Below are 23,794 nucleotides of genomic sequence, written 5' to 3' on the forward strand. Positions count from 1 at the left end.
ATCACTGCTTGGTATCTCTCTGTTGTAAAGTTTACATGGCTTTCTCATTATCATCAGCATCATCAGCCGCTGCTGTTGTCCTGATCAGGCTCCGTTTAATCAGCAACAAAGAGACCATTGACTGGCTGCTGAGATCATGTGTGGTCCCGTTGTCTGTTGGGTTGAAAAAAATGATACCTTGTTTTCAAATTTTAGTGAGTATAGATGAGCTGCAGACCCACATTACTATATACAGTTGAAACCCGAAGTTTACATACACTATATAAAAAGACACAAATGCATGTTTTTCTCAAATATCTGACATTAAATCAGAATAAAACTTTCCTGTTTTTAGTCAATTAGGATTACCATAATTATTATTATTTGCCAAATGCCAGAATAATTAGAGAGAGAGAATGTTGTAAGGCATTTTTATTACTTTGTGCAATATCAAAAGTTTACATACACTAAGATTACTATGCCTTTAAACAAGTCTGGACTGCCCATATGATGATAAGACACACCTGTGGATGAATTTAAATGCACACCTGAAACACACTGCTTCTTTGTGTAGCATCATAAGAAAGTCTAAAGAAATCTGCCAAGAAGTCAGGAAGAAAATTGTGGACTTGCACAAGTCTGGCTCAAACTTGAGTGCAGTTTCAAGATACCTGAAGGTGCCTCGTTCATCTGTACAAACAATCATATGCAAGTACAAACAAGATGGGAATGTCCAGCCATCATAGCGCTCAGGAAGGAGACGGGTTCTGTGTCCCAGAGATGAACGTGCTTTGGTCCGACATGTGCATATCAACCCAAGAACAAAAGCAAAAGACCTTGTGAAGATGATGGCAGAAGCTGGTAAGATTGCGTCAATATCCACAGTGAAACGAGTACTGTATCAACATGGGCTGAAAGGCCGCTCTGCCAGGAAGAAGCCATTACTCCAAATGAAAAAGCCAGAATAATGTTTGTAAATGCACACAGGAACAAAGACCTACATTTTTGGAGACATGTCCTGTGGTCTGACGAAACTAAAATTGAACTTTTTTGGCCATAATGACCATCGTTACGTTTGGAGGTAAAAGGGAGAAGCTTGGAAGCCTAAGAACACCATCCCAACTGTGAAACACGGGGATGGCAGCATCAAGTTGTGGGGTTGTTTTGCTGCTGGAGGGACTGGTGCACTTCACAAAATAGATGGCATCATGAGGAAAGAAGATTATGCTGAAGCTTGGGCTTAAATGGGTCTTCCAAATGGACAATGACCCGAAGCATACTGCCAAACTGGTTACCAAGTGGCTTAAGGATAACAAAGTCAATGTTTTGGAGTGGCCATCACAAAGTCCTGATCTCAATCCTATTGAAAATTTATGGGCAAAGCTGAAAAAGGCAGGTGCGAGCAAGGCGACCAACAAACATGGCTCAGTTACACCAGTTTTGTCAGGAGGAATGGGCCCAAATTCCGACCAACTAGTCATACAGTTTAGGGGCAATGGTACCAAATATTAATGAAATGTATGTAAACTTTTGACTTTGCAGAAAGTATTAAAAAATGTCGTAAAACATTCTCTCTCTCTCTCTCTCTCTCTCATTATTCTGGCATTTGGTAAATAATATAATTATGGTAATCCTAATTGACAAAAACAGGGAAGGTTTATTCTGATTTCATGTCATATACTGAGAAAAACATGCATATGTGTCTTTTTATATAGTGTATGTAACCTTCTGGTTTCAACTGTAGGATTGTTACACTATTCGCTAATATGTTATTACACCACTGCCCAGATGGTGGCACTATTGTAGCATCACTTACACAGTATGTTGCAGATCTTGAAATGCATAGTGATGTACTCATACCCTTGTTCCAGCCGTCCCACCACAACCCCACCTTATATTTTATATACAGAGACTGTTTTGCTTGATAATTGAATGGACAAGTATAAAGATAGTAATAAAAAGGTTTTGCATTTCCCTTCTTGATGTAAAAAAAAAAACTTGAAGAATGAGAAAATTTGCCAGTTCCACAGTTATGCAGGTAACAGAACATTTATCATTCATCCTGCCAGGTTTCTGATCACAGGTATTGTGAGATGAAAAGATGTTACATTTCGTCATGCCGAATGTACAATAGTTTACAATGGTAGAAAGGAGGAATCTGTAAATCCATAAGAAACATTTATTAACGAATGTGGGATGGAAATTGTCAATTCCCTTTTCACATGGTCACTGTACAAGTGGTCCACTACCACGGAGACCTTCCTACAAACCAATTTTGTCAGACTAATTACTGTATGTAGTCACCTACCATATCATACATTGATGGCAGACTGACATAGCGGCAGAGACAATGTTAATCTCCATTGATAGCTTTTGATGATATGTGCTCCATCTTAGGGTGGGTTCACATCTGCGTTCTGGATTCCACTATGACTTTCCGTTATAACATGGTTATAAAGGAAAATAACGGAATCCATAAGACGGAATCCTTTAGAGGCATTCCGTTTTGATCCGTCTTAATAAAAGTCTACGGGGAAGCATAACGGATCCATCTGGGTCCCGTTATGCAGGATGGAAAACAAAGTCCTGTCAACAGATGGATCCGTTATAATTCCCATAGACTTCTATTAAGACGGAAAGCAAAACGGAATGCCTTTTAAAGGCTTCCGTATTGCATTCTGTCATAATACAAGTCTATAGGCAGCATAACTAATCCATCCTTCCGTCTTATGGATTCCGTTATTTTCCGTTATAGTCATTTTATAACGGAAAGCCATAACAGAATCCAGAAAGCAGATGTGAACCCATCCTTACCGTAAATGATGGCAAACCAATATATTATTCACTTATATAGCGCTGTTTACTGACATTATCATTACTCACCATCTAAGTCGCCTATCAGTATGTCTTGGAGTGTGGGAGGAAACCGGAGTACTTGGAGGAAACCCACGCAAACATGGGGAGAACATACAAACTCCATACAGATGTTGCAAGGCACCAGTGCTAATTACTGAGCCACCACGCTTTCTATCATTAGTCCTAGAGTGGGGGCAAACTAAGTTTACACGTGTCATCATTACCAGTCCCTTTTGTCTTCAGGATCTCAGAATCCTGAAGGCACAGGAGAGATTTATCATAAATAATGCAAAGGAGAATTGGAGAAGTTGCCCATAGTAACCTGTTAGATTTGATCTATTATTTTCCAGAAACTCTTTGGAAAATGAAAGCATAAATCTGATGGGTTGTTATGGGCAACTACTGCACTTCTCCTTTACACCAGTTTTGATAAATGTCTGCCACCTTAGGCACCACCCATCAAGTAATAAAATAGTAGCATTCCAACGTTTCGACCCATAAGCAACGTTTCGACCCATAATTACAGTCAGCATAGCTTTAAAATGACCAGATATTGAATAGAAGACTTCATATTCAGAAACTTTGTTGATTCTGGAATTCTAGACTAATGAGTGGAGGGGGACGAAGATGTATCAAGCCCATGCACCCATGCATCCAGTTGATTGAAATTATAACTGCCTTGTGAAAATCGGTTGCAGCATTCCCGAGAAAAAAGCTTTTTATTCTTTATACAAATGAGAACTTAAAGGGAATCACTCACCAGTTTTCAGATGCTAGATTCTAACAGCTCTAATACATGCCAATGAGTCCTGATATTAATGAGCTTACCACTCTCCTCGCCCACCTGCCTCTGATTGACAATTTTTATTCCCAACTGAATTATAAGCAGGTGGGCGAAATCAATTAAAGAAAGTGATCCAGCATTCTGCTAACGGAATCTGTCACCAGTTTTATGCTTCTAACAGCTCCGGCGCATGCCAATGAGTCCTGATATTTATGAGCTTTTGGCTTTCTCAGTTCCCTGCCGCTGAGTCATAGTTTTTTCCTAACTGCAGGGGGCAAAAAAAGCCAGGAAAGCATGAATATTCAGAACTCCCTGGCATGTGCTGGAGCTGCACAATACAATATTTTACCAAATGGCTGAGTCAATTAAACAAAGTGACCCAGCATTCTGCTTAGGAGATCTGTCACTAGTTTATGTTGCCCTTAGTTAGGACACCATGGGGCATGGCCAGCACTGGGAAAATGAATAGCCAAGGTGCACTAAGTGGATAGGTCCCTTCCTTGGTGCACTGGAGGCATCATTTGTAGAAAGAATTTCTTGGGAATACAGCAACTGATTTTCACAAGACAGGTAACAAGTTAATCAGCAGGATCGATCCTACCATGCAGTATACCTGGTTTACTAGAGTTGATCCTACTGGACAGTATACTGCTACAGAGGGATCTGGCTAGATTGGAGGCTTGGGCAGAGAAGTGGCAGATGAGGTTTAATACTGACAAATGTAAGGTTATGCACATGGGATGGAATAATGCAAGTCACTAGTACCTACTAAATGGTAAAACACTCATTCACATGTCAATGTTTTGGTCAGTGATTGCGAGCCAAAACCAGAATTGGAATCTCCGTATACGTAAGGTATAAGGGAAAGATCATATTCTGTTCTGTGTTTTTGACTGCACCTGGTTTTAGCTCAAAATCACTGAACGAACACTGACATGTGAATGAGGCATAATACTGACATGGATAAAGGACTTAGGAATTCTAGTGGACAGCAAACTAAGCTGTAGAAACCAGTGTCAGGCAGCTGCTGCCAATAAGATAATGAGTTGTATCAAAATGGGCATAGATGCCCATGATGAGAACCTAGTCCTGCCACTTTACAGATCACTAGACAGACCACTCATGGAGTACTGTGTACAGTTCTGGGCTCCTGTGAACAGGGCAGACATAGCAGAGCTGGAGAGAGTTCAGAGGAGGGCAACTAAAGTAATAACTGGAATGGGTGGACTACAGTACCCTGAAAGATTATCAAAATTAGGGTTATTCACTTTAGAAAAAAGACAACTGAGGGGAGATCTAATAACTATGTATAAATATATCAGGGGTCAGTACAGAGATCTCTCCCATTATCTATTTATCCCCAGGACTGTGACGGATTCTTTACGGTAAGAGCAGTGAGACTATGGAACTCTCTGTCTGAGGAGGTGGTGATGGTGAGTACAATAAAGGAATTCAAGAGGGGCCTGGATGTATTTCTGGAGTGTAATAATATTACAGGCTGTAGCTACTAGAGAGGGGTCGTTGATCCAGGGAGTAATTCTGATTGCCTGATTGGAGTCGGGAAGGAATTTTTCCCCCTAAAATGAGGAAAATTGCCTTCTACCTCACATGGGTTTATTTTTTTGCCTTCCTCTGGATAAACTTGCAGGATAATAGGCTGAACTGGATGGACAAATGTCTTTTTTCAGCCTTATAAACTATGTTATTATGTAAATAGGTTGAAAAAGAACAATTAGAGATGAGCAATGTTTACATAACTTCGATTCGGCTGCTTAGTCGAATTTCACAAAGAATTTCGCTTTGTGACAAATAATTTTGTCATGATGTGCATTTCTTTGTAAGAAGCAGGCACAATAATGGGGAGTGACGATTGTGCCACCCCCATCATGGAACCCCTTAGATGCCGGGTTCATCGCTGATCGCGGCATCTGAGATAAAACATTAGGGCTTTCAGGGGTTAATCAGTTAAAAAAAAAAATAACCTTATTCATTTGAGCGTAAAGAGGCCACCGCAGCCATTTCGTTTGAAGACCCCGTGCAAAATCTCACGCAGTGCATGATGACGTCATGCTGGCCAGCATTATGACGTCTTACGTCACTGCGCACAAGATTTCTCGCATAATCTTCAATCAAGATGGCCAAGGAAGCCTCTTCTCACTCAAATGGATTAGGTGAGTATGATTTTTTTTACCGCCATTTTAGGCAAAATTATTTGTTACCACGAAGCACAAGGAAATTCAGCTTCGCGGCAAATTGAATTTTTCCTAGTCCACTTTGGATACAGTACTTGGATTCTCTCAACACTCGTAATAATCTCACATGGGTATTGCCTTCAGGCTTGAGTATTTTGAATAATTAGGCCACTGGATGGGTCACTATTGGCATGAACCTCACATATTTCATGTAGACCCACATGCATATAAAAGTGCACTAACATAAAAACATTACTGAATTTGTCAGTGTGTTTTGAAGCCATCAGAATAATATGGTAATTTTGGTAATATTAAAACTTAAAATTTTACTTTATGGATCAATAATAGTAAAAGTGTTCCCCACCATCAGTCAGATAGCTACAGGTTCAGAGCCTGGCCATTCACACCTGTCAGAATGTCACATCAATGAGGGTTAGATCAACCAATGTCCTAAAAAAAAGGGTCCCACCTCAGACGTGTTAAAAGGCCACAGTGGTGTAGGTAGGAGCTGTCTTATCTACAAATTTCTTACAGAAAGGTTATGGAGACCCGCCAGCCATTGAGCACTCTGCACCCGTAAGCAGGTGCCATCTCTCCAGCGCAGTACTTGTACGGCGCTGGTAGCGAAAGGGTTGATTAAAAATTTTGTACAGCCACTGAGTTATTCAATCAAATGTATGTGTGTAGAGCCCCTACTGTTAGTTTTTTTTTCTTATTTCTCTGTCCTGCTCACTGAGAAGGTTGCACATGCTCAATTCTATTCTTCAAGTACCTCCTGAGCTGTGATAGGGAGAGCATGGACACGCCTCCTTAGCTGCAGCAGAAAAGACACTCCCCTGAGCTGTGATAGGGTCATAAGGTGAGAGTTCAGCAGAATGGACACGCCTCCTTAGCTGCAGCAGAAAAGACACTCCCCTGAGCTGTGATAGGGTCATAAGGTGAGAGTTCAGCAGAATGGACACGCCTCCTTAGCTGCAGCAGAAAAGACACTCCCCTGAGCTGCCAGCTTGGTATAAATCTCTGGATGCATGTGAGGTACAAGGCTGGTTCTAGCTTTGTTAGAAAGTGATTGCCATGCACTGTATGAAGTCTGATTTTCATTTTTTACCATAATTAAGGGATAACCCCTTTAAAGCTGGAACCTCCATTAATGCCTTAAAGAAGCCCCAGCACTGCTCTAATGTGTTAATCGGACTTACCAGAGGAGTCATGTTGGTGCAGACGGCCCAGAAGCTGGCACATTCACCAATTTCCTACACACAGCACTTTTCTAACTCTTTGTTAGGACATGTGAAGAGGTTCCAAGAGCTGGAAATGTCACCCATGGAGGTATAATATCAACAACATATTCTGACAATGTAGAGTATTACTGCGCTAACCAGTCACCCCCTGAGAGTCGCAGTATTTATTCCACACTGAGCATTCCATTTGATGTCCTTTTAACAGCGAGAAATCAATATTTCGATTTTACTTCACAAGTCAAGCGGTGCATTGGTGACTTTTTATGTCAACTGCAAAATCTCCCACTTTTTATTTCTGTGCTGTGAATTTCAGAAGCGTAATCCCTTTGCCCTATAGAGCTTGTAATTCTCTCTTAAAGCCAATACTCAGGAGGCTGAAATCATTTGTCCAGAGTCACTAAAAGCTGACATGGAAATTGAAATTCATATTTATCCCCAAGCCCTGCTCAACCTTCTCTATTGAGATTTAATTGTTTGTGAAGACATTTACAGCCATGCTGTGTCTTAGAGGACTTACCAATGCCACAGGATGTGCATGTGTCAGGCTCGCTTCCATTGCACGCAAGGCATGTATGGTGACACATATGACATTGCCTGTTAAATTCATATTTGCCAACAGGGCAGGTTAATACACACTGTCCATCATCCAAGAACCTGTGACATGTAACAGAAAAGAAAGTGAGAAGACATTAAGAAGACCACTTCCAAGAAGAATTATCTATTGTCTATCTTCTATCTATCTATCTATCTATCTATCTATCTATCTATCTATCTATCTATCTATCTATCTATCTATCTATCTATCTATCTATCTCTATCTATCTATCTATCTAAAAAACAAAAAGTAGCAGCAGCACAGTCAATGTGAAGTTGGATGCAATCCCTCCTGAACTTAAAGGGAACCTGTCACCAGGATTTTGGGTATAGAGCTGAGGACATGGGTTGCAAGATAGCAACTAGCTGCTAGCACATCCGCAATATCCAGTCCCCATAGCTCTTTGTTCTTTTATTGTGTATAAAAATTTGATACATATGCAAATTAACCTGAGATGAGTCAGAGCTTGAAAATATGACTCTTCTCTGGTCACACAAGTAAGATATGACTCTTTTATGTTAATTTGCATATGTATCAAATCTTTTTTTTTTTTACACAATAAAAGCACACAGAGCTATGGGGACTGGGTATTGCGGATGTGCTAGCGGATATCTAGCAGCCCATGTCCTCAGCTCTATACCCAAAATCCCGGTGACAGGTTCCCTTTAAGGCAAAAGTCCAAAGACAATATCCAAAAAGCAAATGATGAGGCAGCACTCCAATATCAGTGAAGGGTGTTAGACTCGTTTATTTTGCTAGTCGCAACATTGCGACTGGGAAAATAAACGGGTCTAACACCCTTCACTGATATTGGAGTGCTGCCTCATCATGAGCTTTTTGGATATCTATCTATCTCATCTGTATCTATCTGTCCATCTATATCTATCATCTTTTCATCTATCTCATATCTATCTGAAGCTGTGTTATAAGTACAAATGGTAGGTATGTATACATACAGGAAGTGAAAAAAACCATTACAGAGGTAATTGATTCAATAATTCAATCATAAATAGTAAAGTGCAAGGCGGTGTATAAATAGTCTCTAACATATGTAATTCATAATATATAGATCTGCAATATAATACTGAGTGTTGCATCAAATAAATATACATATATGTGCTTAAGGCCTCATGCACATGACCGTTGTTGTGTTCCGTTCCGCAAAATAGGGTTCCGTTGTTCTGTGATCCGTTTCCGTTTTTGTTTCCGTGTGTCTTCCTTTCTTTTTGGAGGATCACCAGACATGAAGGAAAGTAAAAAAAAGTCTAAGTCAAGTTTGCCATGCAAATGATAGGAAAAAAACGGACGCGGACGCACGGACGCGGATGACAATCTTGTGTGCCTCCGTGTTTTTTCACGGTCCCATTGACTTGAATGGGTCCACGAACCGTTTTCCGTGAAAAAAATAGGACAGGTTATATTTTTTTGACGGACTGCAACCACGGATCACGGATGCGGATGACAAACGGTGCATTAGCCGAGTTTTCAACGGACCCATTGAAAGTCGAAAATCACGAAAAATGGAACAACGGACACGGAATAAAACAACGGTCGTGTGCATGAGGCCTAATAGTGAACGTCTATCTATCTATCTATCTATCTATCTATCTATCTATCTATCTATCTATCTATTATCTATTATCTATCTATCTATCTATCTATCTATCTATCTATCTATCTATCTATCTATCTATCTATCTATCTATCTATCTATCTATCTATCTATCTATCTATCTATCTCTTATCTATCATCTATCTATCTATCTATCTATCTATCTATCTCTTATCTATCATCTATCTATCTATCATTATCTATCGCATATCTATCTATCTATCATCTAGCTATCTATCTATCTTTCTATTATCTATCTATTATCTATCTATCTATCTATCTATCTATCTATCTATCTATCTATTATCTATCTATCTATCTATCTATTATATATCTATCTATCTATTATCTATCTATCTATCTATCTCATCTATCTATTATCTATCTATCCATCTATCTGTATCTATCTATCTATCTTTCTATTATCTATCTATCTATCTATCTATCTATCTATCTATCTATCTATTATCTATCTATCTGTATCTATCTATCTATCTATCTATCTATCTATCTATCTATTATCTATCTATCTATCTATCGCATATCTATCTATCTATCTATCTATTGTATATCTATCTATCTATTATCTATTATCTATCTATCTATCTATTATCTATCTATCTATCTATCTATCTATCTATCTATCTATCTATCTATTATCTATCTCATATCTATCTATCTATCTTTCTATTATCTATCTATTATCTATCTATCTATCTATCTATCTATCTATCTATCTATCTATCTATCTATTATCTATCTATCTATCTATCTATCTGTATCTATCTATCTATCTATCTATCTATCTATTATCTATCTATCTATCTATCTATCGCATATCTATCTATCTATTTAATATCTATCTATTTAATATCTGTCTATCTATCTATCTGATATCTATCTATCTATCTATCTATCTATCTATCTCTCTATTATCTATTATCTATCTATCTATCTATCTATCTATCTATCTATCTATCTATCTATCTATCTATCTATCTATCTATCTATCTATCTATTATCTATCTATCTATCTATCTATCTATCTATCTATCTATCTATCATCTCTCTATTATCTATCTATCTGTCTATCTATCTATCTATCTATCTATCTATCTATCTATCTATCTATCTATCTATCTATCTATGCTGGGTAGCAAATGGAGGTATGATGGAGACCAAGCTACATATATTTATATATAGTCTATACTTACAGTTGTCCAGATATTATAGTTAGGACTCATGCACACAAACTTATTTTTCTTCCATTTCCATTCGTTTTTTTTTTACAGGTCAGTATACAGAACCATTAATTTCAATGGGGCTTGAAAAAAAAAATTGAAATTACTCCCTGTGCATTCCGTTTCCGTATGTCTGCATGTCCGTTCCGCCCCAAAAAATAGAACATGTCCTATACTTGTCCGTTTTGCGGACAAGGACAGGCATTGTTTGTGGATCTGTGTTTTGCGGACCGCAAAATACATTCGGTCATGTGCATGAGCCCTTATAGATATAGTGGCACATCTATTAAGACTGGCAATTTAGACGCCGGTCTTAATAAAGCCCTAAGCTAGCGGTGGATCAGCCAAAGTTATGAAGAGGCGCAGGTCAGTTCTAAATGTAAGACGGCTTCTGAGCGGTCTTACATGTAGACCTTTTTCTAAAACAGGCATAAAAAATGGTGGATGAGAGGTGCCTGCCGGCCCATCCCCTTCCACTGCCCGCACCACACCCACAATTTTAGATCTGGCGTGAACAGGGCGAAATCGCAGATAACTGCGCAACTAGCAGTTGTGTCGCTATCTATGCCTAAAATACGCCTAATTTAGGTATATTTCAGCATACTAAATGACCCCCATAGACTATACAGATTGTATGCACCAAATGTGTCCTCCATTACGTCTTTGCAGAGGTTGTTACCCAGCTTTCCCAGGCTGCTGAATTTCACATTTGCCTAGTACCAGCTTGCCATTCAGGGTACTAGAATGTCTGTGTGAGAAGACTGTAGAGCTTCATTGACGATTATGTTGCCCTGGTACCATATGGTAGGTTCATATAATGTATCAGGCCAGCATTGTGTGTATTTTATAAAACCAGTTTGTCCCATATTAAGTTTTGCAGTTTCCAGTGCTTCCACAGTTCTCTGTTTGTCTATTGAATATATTGGAGTACATTGGATTTAAGCTCCGCCCCTTTCCTAAACTACCTTTGTGGCTGTGAGGTTATGTTAGTGCACATAAACTGATAGCCGATCTCCAGCCCATGATGGAGAGGCAGGAAGGAATGAAGGACTTGCCTGACTACAGAAAATCTCCTAAAATTGCTTTCTGTAGCTGTTTGAAGAAAGAGACAAACTTTTCTTAGCAGTTTCTGCTTTTTTTTTTCTTGTTTTTTAGGCTTTAGTGTCCCTTTAATTCTTATTTTAGCCACTTATTAGTCCCACAGGGAGACTGACTTTGTGGTCCCTTCTCTAATACACTGTACTACTTATGTAGTACAGTATAGTATGCTGTCAATCTATATGGGTTAATGGGCCTTCATTAGAACTCTGGCTGCAATGTTACGACATTGGCATCCCATCATTGCATTTGCGGGGGGCGATTAAACCTACCCTCTGAAACCACTTAGATGCCATGGGCAATATTGACTATGGCATGTAAGTGGTTAAAGGGCCGGGATCTGAGGCTTCTCTGATCCTGACTGTTAGAAAGGTGCCTGGCACAGGACACCCCTGCTAAGCTAAATTTGCACCACCGTTAAAGACAAAAGTTCTCAGTGGTGCTGGTCTTTTTCTCTTTTGTTTACAAAGAGCAGCAGTGCCGTGACTCCATATAGCACATGACCGCTGCAGCCAATCACTGTCCTCAGTGATCTATATGCATAAGCTTTGTGCTAATGGCAGAAAAACCTGCAATGGAATTAACAAAATTCTGAGACCAACCTTCAAGATTTCTGCTGTGCATTTGCATTCTACACACGGAATAACCAGTTGAATCATGTCAAAAAGGGACATGCTGCTGTATAAACTATGGCGTGGATTTCCAGTTGAAAATTAATGAGAGATTTTAAGGGGATTCCACAAGGATTGTGGGATAAATCCATTTTGAACAAATACTATCTGACCTTGCCTTTTTGCCTTAAAGAATCATTTATGGTCTATAGCAAAAATTACAACAGTATTGGTCAAATAGTAAATTGCAATCTACCAGTGGAGACCAAGAGGTCTCACAGGCAACTTGATGTCAAATCTTACGGGACGTCTGAAAAGACATGCAGAAATTGACATCCATTGTGTTCCCCAGAAGATCACCAACTCAAGCTCCACAAAAATCAGATCCCATACTGAAAAAAGTCCCTTCTACTCTACAGCAAATCTATGTGACAATTATGACAGTCCATGAGTAACACATTTGTAAAATATTTTCAGAAAACATATTTTTTTTCTGTTCTCAATTCTATAATATGCATTATCAGAAACTAAAATTTCAAGCCCGAGTTAACTCTCCTATAAAATGAGCCTGAACATCACATTCTGTTCATTTACTTAGAAAAACAGTGTTTCTGTTACACTCGATGGAACGTGAGCGCTCAGTCATAGACCCCGTTTCATTACCCAGACATCTCTTGTAAAATAAAAACAAAAAACAAAGCATGTTTAACATAACGGAAAAGACTGTGAAATTGATTCTTCCGAGCTCCTGGTAACTACTGTTTTTTTGTGGTTGCTCCTGTATTCCTAGCAGACTCTTGAAGTATTTGTAGAAAGCCAGGTTATATATGGGCACGTACATTAAGAAGGAAAAAATGTCATGTAGGTACAGTATGTTTGTTTGTTTTGTTCTCACAGCGGCTGGGAAACCTGGGCCCAGGGATTCTGTGGTTAGAGACTAGCTTTGATCAGATTGACTGGCACCTTTCTGTAAAGGCACGTGTCTGGAAGCAAGAACAAGGGTTCTTGCTCATGGTTTAGGCAATGTTATTGAAACTGAGTGGAAGAAAATCCCAGCTAATGAAGAGCCATATTTTTATATATTAACCAGCTCCTAGATGGATGGAATTGTCATTAATTAACCAAAAGGTTAAAAGAAATTATGAGGTTGAACAATTTTATACATTGCTGTTAATGTGTATTTATTAAAATCACCGTGGAAACCTATTTTAGGAAAATTGTGAGATTTTGACAGTAATTGAAACAAATTACCCAAAAAATAATGAACTGTTGGCTTTTTGTAATACCTGACAAACTAGAGTGTTATACGTGACCTTGAAACAACAGTATTTATATTTAACCTATTGCTGATTTGTAAGTGTTTTCTTCATAAGGTTGGTTACAATGGAGTCATCGCATTTGTTTTCCCTGTTAGAATCTAAAAGGGTTACCCCATGGAGTAATTCACACCATTATTGTACCTATATCAATGCAAAAAAATAAAAATCAACACACATACAAACACACAATTTCCTTCTACATTGTCTAGAGAAGGGATGCTCAACCTGCGGCCCTCCAGCTGTTGTAAAACTACAACTCCCACTCTGCTCTGCTGTAGGCTGAGAGCTGTAGGCTGTCCGAGCATGCTGGGAGTTGTAGTTTTGCAACAGCAAAGGGCCGGAGGTTGGGCATCCCTGGTCTAGAGATATATATAGTTATAGAATATATGTTTATGAATTTAGAAGTAAGGATGAATGAATGAAGGGAGGGGACTGTCACAGCTTAAATGTTTAACTGTCGCCAGCCGTATCTTCTGTTAGAAGCAGTGGCAGATACAGGGAAATGGCTGCAGCAGAAAGGAAACACCCCATGCAATAAACCTAGCAGAGCAGTTGGAGCAATGAATGGGGAGATCTCTGGATCCATGTGAGGTACAGGGCTGGTTCTAGCTGTGTTGGAAAGAGTTTGTCATGTACTATATGATGTCTGATTTTCATTTTTTACATCAATCATGGCATAATCCCTTTTAAAAGAACTTTTAGGTGGAGGGGATCACGGTTACAATGGGTGATCTGCAGAGTGTGCATGCAGGTGAAACTCGAAAAATTAGAATATCGTGCAAAGTTCATTTATTTCAGTAATGCAACTTAAAAGGTGAAACTAACATATGAGATAGACTCAGTACATGTAAAGTGAGATATTCCAAGTCTTTATTTGTTATAATTTGGATGATTATGGCTTACAGCTTATGAAAACCCCAAAGTCACAATCTCAGGTACCTTTGCTCAGGGGGTATGGATTAATTAGCTGACCAGAGTGTGACACTTTGAGCCTAGAATATTGAACCTTTTCCCAATATTCTAATTTTAAGTTGCATTACTGAAATAAATGAACTTTTGCACAATATTCTAATTTCACCTGTATATATACACAGTATATATATATATATATATATATATATATATTACACAGTATATACACATACACAGTATATATATATAAATATATATATATATATATTAGACTAACATTGTCTGACAATGTACTGCATGGGATGTAACATTACAATACATATAGTTCAGTCTATTGTAAACTGTTCCATAAAACCACAGCTTTGAAGAGAATTACTTTGTGATGTATGTAATATTACAAAAATAACAGGTCTCCCAGCAAACCAAAGAATTCCTAGAAAAAGACATCATAATGCAGACTGAGTCCCTCTGAAGCGCGGCCACTCCAGTGAATAGACAGTATATTTGTGATGGAGTGGGATGAACTTCTTCACACTTACAAAGGGACAAAGGCCACCAGCATGTTTCACAATGCCCTTTCAATGGCTGTGAGATAACATCCTTCAGTCAGTACACAGTTCATTGTGAGGAAGAGACCCTTGACTAGAGACGCCTCCAGCACTATGCTTGTCCAACGAGCCATGAGATTTAGAGTAAAAGGGGGCACATTGGAAAGAAAGGTATGGAGGGCAATACAATGGAGAAGACATGGCATAATGAGAGGACAGGAACTGAAAATGTGCATTTAACATTTTTCCCGCTACCATATCACCATCAAATTTTTTGACTCATTAAAAAGTGAAATAAGTTTTGTTAAACACACTTTTTGGGGGGAATGGTATCCTAATAAAATATATACACGTTAGAGATGGTTTTCAATTAAACATAATTGGCAGATTTCAGGGAAACCTACATTAAATGAAAAGCTCAAAGACAGAACTTAAAGCGAGATTCTGCCAGTTCCAAGGCCTCAGATCAGTGCCATTATTAGAGGCTTGTGGTCATTGCTGGGTTAAAAGTACTTTGACAATTGTCACTTTGATGTTTGGTAAAGGTAAAGGTGAATTATTTGGGGACAGATTAGGTTATACGCTGGCTGTAATTGGATATATAAAATTGGACTCTTTTATCTGCAGGTTATGAGAAGAAATTCTCAAACTTTAAGACGGTGAAATAAATCACATTGAACTATGCTGGAATGATGGAAGGAATATTTTCATATAGGGTTCTTTAACTTCAAACCTACTTTTCTCTCTTTGGCCTCTATTTACAGTCCTAATTGGAAAATGTCTTGAATGTACAAGGACTACATTGACTGCTGTTCACTCACTGAGAGATTCATTCTGTGTGCAAGGAAAGAATGAAGCAAATAGACGTCCTGCAGCCTAATAACAAAACTGCTTCATGTCGTACAAGCTGGACACCAATACAGCCATAAACCTGGTCTTGATCGGGTGACAGAATATGCCACATCACTGTGACACAGGTAATGCTATAGAGGCAGCGGCTGGAAAAGTGGTATTCCTATTATATAAACTGATGGCATATTGCTAGGATATGTCAGTACTTTAAGATCAGCGGGGCCCAATCTCTGGGACCCCCACCAGTCCTGAGAATGAAAGGGCTGCAGCTCTGGTTTTACATTGCATCTTCTATAAAGGAGTTTTTTGCCTCTTAGATAGTGATAGTCAATCCTCAGTCATAGTCAATAGCAGATTGGTGAGGGTATGACATCCGACTCCGCCACTGATCAGCTTTTTCGGGCAGCCACAATCGCCAACAACTATACAGTGTACAGAGCTGGAAGCTGCAGTATGTCGGCATCGGAAACTCTAACATTTCAGGCGAAAGAGCTGATCGGTGGGTGTGCTGGGTGTCAGCCTCCCACTGATTTGGTATTGGAAAAAAAAAAAAAACGAAAACCCCGTTAAGGACACTTGGGACTTAATTTGCAGCAATAAATTCTGTAAAAAATTATAATATTTGAAGTAAAATCTGCATGTTCATGTACATTTGTTGTGGATTTGAAAGTAGATTTGCCAATGATTTCACCTTGGGCATCTGGCACACACATCACATTGATATTCTGCAAATTTAACATCTGCACTGCAGGTTATTTTACTTTTTTCGCAGCATAAGGCCCCATGTACATGACCGTATGTATTTTGCGGTCCGCAAAAAACAGACCCGCAAAATATACGGATGACATCCATGTCCATTCCGTATTTTGCGGAACGGAACAGCTGGCCCCTAATAGAACAGTACTATCCTTGTCCATAATGCGGACAATAATAGGACAGGTTCTATTTTTTTGCGGAACGGAGATACGGACATACGGAAACGGAATGCACACAGAGTTTTTTTGTGGGCCCATTGAAATTAATGGTTCCATATATGGTCTGAAAAAAAAAAACAGAATGGACACGGAAAGAAAATACGTTCGTGTGCATGAGCCCTAAGTATGAGCTTTCTTAAAATCTCATCCCGTTTTCTAGTACTATAACATGCTGCAGATCTGCCACACACAAATCCACAGAGGCAAATCCGCAGCATATCAATCCCCTGTGACCATACTCTTAAATGGGTTTTCTGACCACTCACTTCTGCGCAAGGACAGACCAACACGTTATAGTGGTTTAGCTCACCACCAAAATGAACCAGGGGTCTACTAGACGTGTGTCTAAAGCAACAGTTCAGTGGTGAACCCTACTGCATACAGAGCTCCAAAGCAGATGGATGGTCACTGCACCTCTGCTAACAAAGTTACATCGCCCAAAAAAGTCTTACATTTTTGCGTCGGTATTGGCTTTGGACCTCTGCTGACTGGCAAAGAGTTGTCTTCTTTGATGAGTCACGTTTTCTACTTCACCGAACTGAAGGATGTTGGCGTGTCAGGTGAGAAATATCAGAGAACAAACATCCTGCAACCACTGCTGGAAGAACACAAGCTGATGGCGGCAGCATTATGGTCTAGGGAATGTTTTTGTGGTATTCTTTGCGCTCACTCATTCATGTGGTAGCACTCTCAACCGGTTTGGGTGTAAATAGATCCTTGCAGATCACGTACACCCATACATGCTGATTGTCTTCTCTTGGGCGGAAGGGATCGTCCAGCAAGACAATGTGACATGTCACATGGCTAGAATTGTAACATTGGTTGCAAGAGCATGACCAAGACTTATAAGAACTACCCTGGCCTCCTAATTCCCCAGATTTGAACTCACTTGAATGTTTCCTCTATGGATTCTCCCCCACAAACCCTCCAGCAGCTGTAGGATGCACTGCTGTCAGCATGGCTCCAGATACCTGTGACAACCTACCAGGACCTTATTGAGTCACTCCCAGCCCATCTAGCTTCTGTCCACACTGCACATGGCCGTTACTCTGGATATTAGCTGGTGATGATAATGTGACTCAACCATGTAAGAATCTATTGATTTTATATTTCACCAGTGGTAAATGATCTTACCTGGTAATAGAGCAGCCAATGCAAGTATGCCTTCCAGGACCAGTGCACTTATGGCAAGAGGCATCGCAGGGCATACAGTGTCCAGCTTTTTCAATGTATTCGCCTGGAAGGGAGGAGAAGACAGGTTAAAGTGCAGTTCAGCAGGACAATCTAAAGTAGACATTAAATATTTCAGCGACAGTAATGTAGTGAATGCATAGCCAACAGTAAGACAAGCTATGAAGGTTTTTTAGGGTGTTAGTCTCAACCAAGTGTGAAAACCAAAAGTATGACAAAGCAGGCAAATAATTAATGCAGTTATGTCTTATTTTATGTTAATATGCTATATAAATCTGGGATTAGTTTGGCAATGACCTAAGGGTAAAAGGTACCTACCGTAGGGTAAAGGGTAGAATAACTACAATGCTCCAGTTCTGTCTTGGTGACGGTTGTATAGACTATTATCGGTGACATTTGGTAGAGTAATAGATTCTCCTCTATCTGGATATGTGTAAGATGGTTATTGATTATTTGTGGCTCTGAATCTGACCATGAAATGAGAACAGTGCAAAACTATGTTTATCTAGCAGTGAGCCGGACTTTGATGGTCTTGTCACACTTAGCATGCCTTCTTGTACCTGAAAATATGAATCCTAAATGTAAAGCATGAGACTGCTTCAATTCATTTTAATTCAAGTTCTAAAAGAACAGTTAAAGCGGCTGTCTATGGGGATTACATTATATCAGATCACGGCAGAGATTGATCTATGATCTGTTTTAACTGGTGTTATTCTACTAGATTAGGAAACAGCAACCTCCGGCACTCCAGCTGCTGTGCAACAACAACTCCCAGCATGCTCCATTCACTTCTATGGGAATTCAAGCAAGTGTACATGCTGGAAGTCATAGCTTCACCGCAGCTGGAGTGCCTGAGGTTGCTGATCCCTGTGCTAAATTCTCTGCTCTGAGTGACAGCTGTAGTGTCCTTCTGGTTGGAAGCAGAGTGATTGGCTGTGAAGAAGCACAATGCTGAGAGCAGAGTGCACTTCATAGTGGAGCTCCACCTCCTGGCAGAATAAAACTTCATATTCATATTAATTATAATAATAAAAGCTTCATGAAATGAAAGTTTGCTCTGTCCAGCCCCTACCTAGTGCTGTCAGCAGTTTAGAATTGTCAAAACTGCTGACTTCCCAACCTCTGTTATAACAGTACGGAAGAAGTCCAGTCTTTAAAGATGCCAAAGCCATCGGGTTGCTGCTGTTTCATACAGCATACACCCAGGGCTAATGTCGGCAATTGGTAATACTGCAGATTGTAGGCATTTAATCCCTCAGATGCCGCGGTCAAACTTGACCACGGCATCTAAGAGAGCAAAACCCAGAAGTACTGCACTTTCAGGCCTACAATGGCTCCCCCACACAGCAATTGATGGAGCCTGCTGAGGTTCTGATGCCTTTTACAGGTATATTCCAATGTAGGTCTGCAGGTGGCAGCACTACATTGCAATATACTGAATCTTCAATTTGTCAATAGATTTATTTCCATTGATATACAGAAGAGGTTGTCTAATGATTGCATGATGTTAGGCTCTTGGGGGCCTAAAAGAAAGTAGAAAAAAGTTAAAAATATAAAAAGTTAAAATCATATCCCATTCTCCATAATAAAAATAAACAATGAAAAAAAATCTTAGGCATTGCCACATGCAAAAGCACCACCACTATTAAAATATAAAAATATTTATACACTCTGCAATGTAGATAGCGAGGCGGCACAGCTGCAATTTAGTACTCATGTCAAGGGAATATTATGTGAGTGAAGCCCTTAGACAACTGGGGGATACACACACTTATGAAAGGGAACGGGGGGACACAATACCCATTATCCGACAACTACTTAGATACCTTATTGCGAAATATGTGGAGGTGGGTTTCCTTCCTAAAAACATGATGGATAAATGAATACCCTCATTTCCAGCTAGACCATCGTGGTACTTCCTTCTGAAGATCCACGAGTCACTAAGGCCAGCCCCCGGGACATCCGATCATGGCGGGGATTGGCTCAGTGATAGAGCCTTTATCAAAGTATGTTGACTGGCTCTTGAGACCGGCTCTGGTAAGTGTCCCTGCATTAAGTAGGGACACCAATGATTTACTATTGGCTTTGAAAGAAATACATTGGCTGGAGGGTTACCAGCTGGTATCCCTCGATGTGGAAAGCCTCTACACCCGCATACCCCATATTGCGGGTGTGGAGGCAGTCCTTGACATCGTAACCAATCTGGGAAAGAGCCATACATTCTGTGATTTCATTGGTGAAGCACTGGAATTTATTTTAACCAATAACGTGTTCAGGTTTGGAAAGGATTGGTTTAGGCAGAAGTTGGGTACGGCTATAGGGACCCCCGTCTCCTGTACCTTTGCAAATATGTATCTTGCTAGATTAGAGGACAGATTAGTTTTTTCCACCTTGAATCCTTTTCTATCCCGTTTGAAGACATTTTTACGTTTTGTGGATGACATATTTATAGTATGGGGAAGGCACAGAGGTTCAATGCAATGGATTTGTGGAATACCTGAATGGTAATGATATGGGAATGACATTCACCCTAAATTTTGGGGGTACACGATTGGAATTTCTGGATGTGGCTGTCGTGGTTGGGGACGATGGATTGGTCACAGGTGGCTTATGTAAGCCCACAGCGACCAATTCCTTGCTCCACCACGACAGCTTTCATCCACTCAGTGTCAAAAAAGCCGTACCGTATGGCCAATTTATTAGACTCAGGAGAATAAATAGCAGGGACGAAGGTTACCACAAACAAGCATTGGAGTTGAAACAATGTCTGGTAGAAAGAGGTTATCCAGAAGAATTGTTAAATAGGGACATGAAGAGAGTAGAAGAGGTGTTCTCGCAGAGCGATTTACTCACTAAAAGGAGTGGTAGGAGCAAGCAAGCACAGGATAGAAGTGACGGCACTAGATTTGCGTTCTCCTTTAAATACAGCCCTGTGGCGGAACAAATTCGTTCAGCGATATTCAAAAATTGGGATATTTTAAGGAGGGACGCGACTCTGGGTGAACTTACTGAACATAAGCCACTTATATCTTTCAGAAGAAGCCACACAATCAAAGACAAACTTGTGAGGAGCAGGTTCATCCCCATTAAAATTAATAACTGGCTAACTAATAGTATACCGAAAGGTAATTTTAAATGTGGCAGTTGTTCACTAAGTATAATTCCCAAAAAAAGTTTATCGAGTTTGCGGGTATCCAGTATAGAATTAGGAGTTTTATCAACTGCAGGAGCATATATGTGGTGTATTTACTGCTCTGTAGCTGTGGCAGGTTCTATATCAGAAAAACGATCAGGTGTTTATTCGAACGAGTAAGAGAGCATCTGAACTCTGTCAGGACAGGTAAGGGATGTCCGAGATTCATCGATCATATAAGCAATGTTCATGCAAGCAATTTGGATTGTATATCCTTCACAGGCTTGGAGATAGTAGCCGCCTCCTCCTGCAGAGAGAAGCGAGGTGGATTCTACGGACCCAAGCACTGGGAGAGCTTGGTTTAAATGATAGAAACGATTTGAGTGCATTCCTCTAGATATCCGAATATATGTGCTATGTACTGTTGCCGCTTTTGTTTGAATTCTGTGTATGTCTTTATTTGTTATGTTTGTAATGGCCCTTTATGCAGGCACACTGTGTTGTCTGTTTCTATGGCAACACGCAGTGCTGGTGTTTAAAACGGCGGCGCAAATACACGCGCTGATGCACAGCCCGACGAAGCGCATGTAGCGTGAAACGGCTGTCGCTGTTTACTGTGTGTTCGATCGTCTGTCTGCCCCGTGCCAAGTATGAAACTCTGTGAATAAAAGAGTCAAACCTACACACTGGTGAGTGCCGCTGACTATTTCTTTCTTCCATACTGTTCATAAAAATATTTATTCCCTTACAGTGAACAGTGTAATGGAAATAAAAACATCAAAATGGCCGATTCATTATCAAAATTCACCCAATTTTTTTTATAAAAAGTGACAAAAAACCCACACACACCCCAAAAATGGTATACAGATCGGCCTGCAAAAGAATGAGCCCTCCCACAGCTCCATAGACATAGGTATAAAAAAAAAGTTAAGGAAGTCAAAATACAGTTGCAAGAAAAAGTATGTGAACCCTTTGGAATGATATGGATTTCTGCACAAATTGGTCATAAAATGTGATCTGATCTTCATCTAAGTCACAACAATAGACAATCACAGTCTGCTTAAACTAATAACACACAAAGAATTAAATGTTACCATGTTTTTATTGAATACACCATGTAAACATTCACAGTGCAGGTGGAAAAAGTATGTGAACCCTTGGATTTATTAACTGGTTTAACCTCCTTTGGCAGCAATAACTTCAACCAAACGTTTCCTGTAGTTGCAGATCAGACGTGCACAATGGTCAGGAGTAATTCTTGACCATTCCTCTTTACAGAACTGTTCAGCAATATTCTTGGGATGTCTGGTGTGAATTGCTTTCTTGAGGTCATGCCACAGCATCTCAATCGGGTTGAGGTCAGGACTCTGACTGGGCGACGCCAGAAGGCGTATTTTCTTCTGTTTAAGCCATTCTGTTGTTGATTTACATCTATGCTTTGGGTCGTTGTCCTGTTGCAACACCCATCTTCTGTTGAGCTTCAGCTGGTGGACAGATGGCCTTAAGTTCTCCTGCAAAATGTCTTGATAAACTTGGGAATGAATTTTTCCTTCGATGATAGCAATCCATCCAGGCCCTGACGCAGCAAAGTAGCCCCAAACCATGATGTCCCCACCACCATACTTCACAGTTGGGATGAGGTTTTGATGTTTGTGTGCTGTGCCTCTTTTTCTCCAAACATAGTGTTGTGTGTTTCTTCCAAACAACTCAACTTTGGTTTCATCTGTCCACAGAATATTTTGCCAGTACTGCTGTGGAACATCCAGGTGCTCTTGTGCAAACTGTAAACGTGCAGCAATGTTTTTATTGGACAGCAGTGGCTTCCTCTGTGGTATCCTCCCATTAAATCCATTCTTGTTTAGTGTTTTACGTATCGTAGATTAGCTAACAGGGATGTTAGCATATGCCAGAGACTTTTGTAGGTCTTTAGCTGACACTCTAGGATTCTTCTTCACCTCATTGAGCAGTCTGCGCTGTGCTCTTGCAGTCATCTTTACAAAACGGCCACTCCTAGGCAGAGTAGCAGCAGTGCTGAACTTTCTCCATTTATAGACAATTTGTCTTACCGTGGACTGATGAACAGCAAGGCTTTTGAAGATACTTTTATAACCCTTTCCAGCTTTATGCAAGTCAACAATTCTTAATCATAGGTCTTCTGAGAGCTCTTTTGTGCGAGGCATCATTCACATCAGGCAATGCTTCTTGTGAAAAGCAAACCCAGAACTGGTGTGGGTTTTTTATAGGGCAGGGCAGGTGTAACCAACACCTCCAATCTCTTCTCATTGATTGGACTCCAGTTGGCTGACATCTCACTCCAATTAGCTCTTGGAGATGTCATCAGTCTAGAAGTTCACATACTTTTTCCACCTGCACTGTGAATGTTTACATGGTGTGTTCAATAATAACATGGTAACATTTAATTCTTTGTGTGTTATTAGTTTAAGCAGACTGTGATTGTCTATTGTTGTGACTTAGATGAAGATCAGATCACATTTTATGACCAATTTGTGCAGAAATCCATATAATTCCAAAGGGTTCACATACTTTTTCTTGCAACTGTATGAGATGAAAAGATTTTTTTTTTCTTAAATATTAAAATACAAGAAAAACAATATAAATGTGATATTGTCGTAATCGTACTGACTTGGAGAATGAA

At 39.8% G+C, this 23,794-nt stretch overlaps 1 protein-coding gene across 1 annotated transcript in view; it reads right to left on the reverse strand.

Annotated features, from left to right (window-relative positions):
• The window catches only part of PCSK5 (proprotein convertase subtilisin/kexin type 5), a 468,004-nt gene that overhangs the window by 76,606 nt on the left and 367,604 nt on the right, over window positions 1-23,794 (reverse strand). Inside the window, exons 21-22 of the mRNA XM_040417061.1 lie at window positions 17,949-18,051; window positions 7,570-7,706 (exon numbers count right to left, since the gene is read on the reverse strand). Of these exons, the coding sequence (XP_040272995.1) occupies window positions 7,570-7,706; window positions 17,949-18,051 (240 nt within the window). The remainder of the gene's footprint in view (window positions 1-7,569; window positions 7,707-17,948; window positions 18,052-23,794) is intronic.

Source organism: Bufo bufo, chromosome 2 (genome assembly GCF_905171765.1).
Source record: "Bufo bufo chromosome 2, aBufBuf1.1, whole genome shotgun sequence".
NCBI lineage: Eukaryota > Metazoa > Chordata > Amphibia > Anura > Bufonidae > Bufo > Bufo bufo.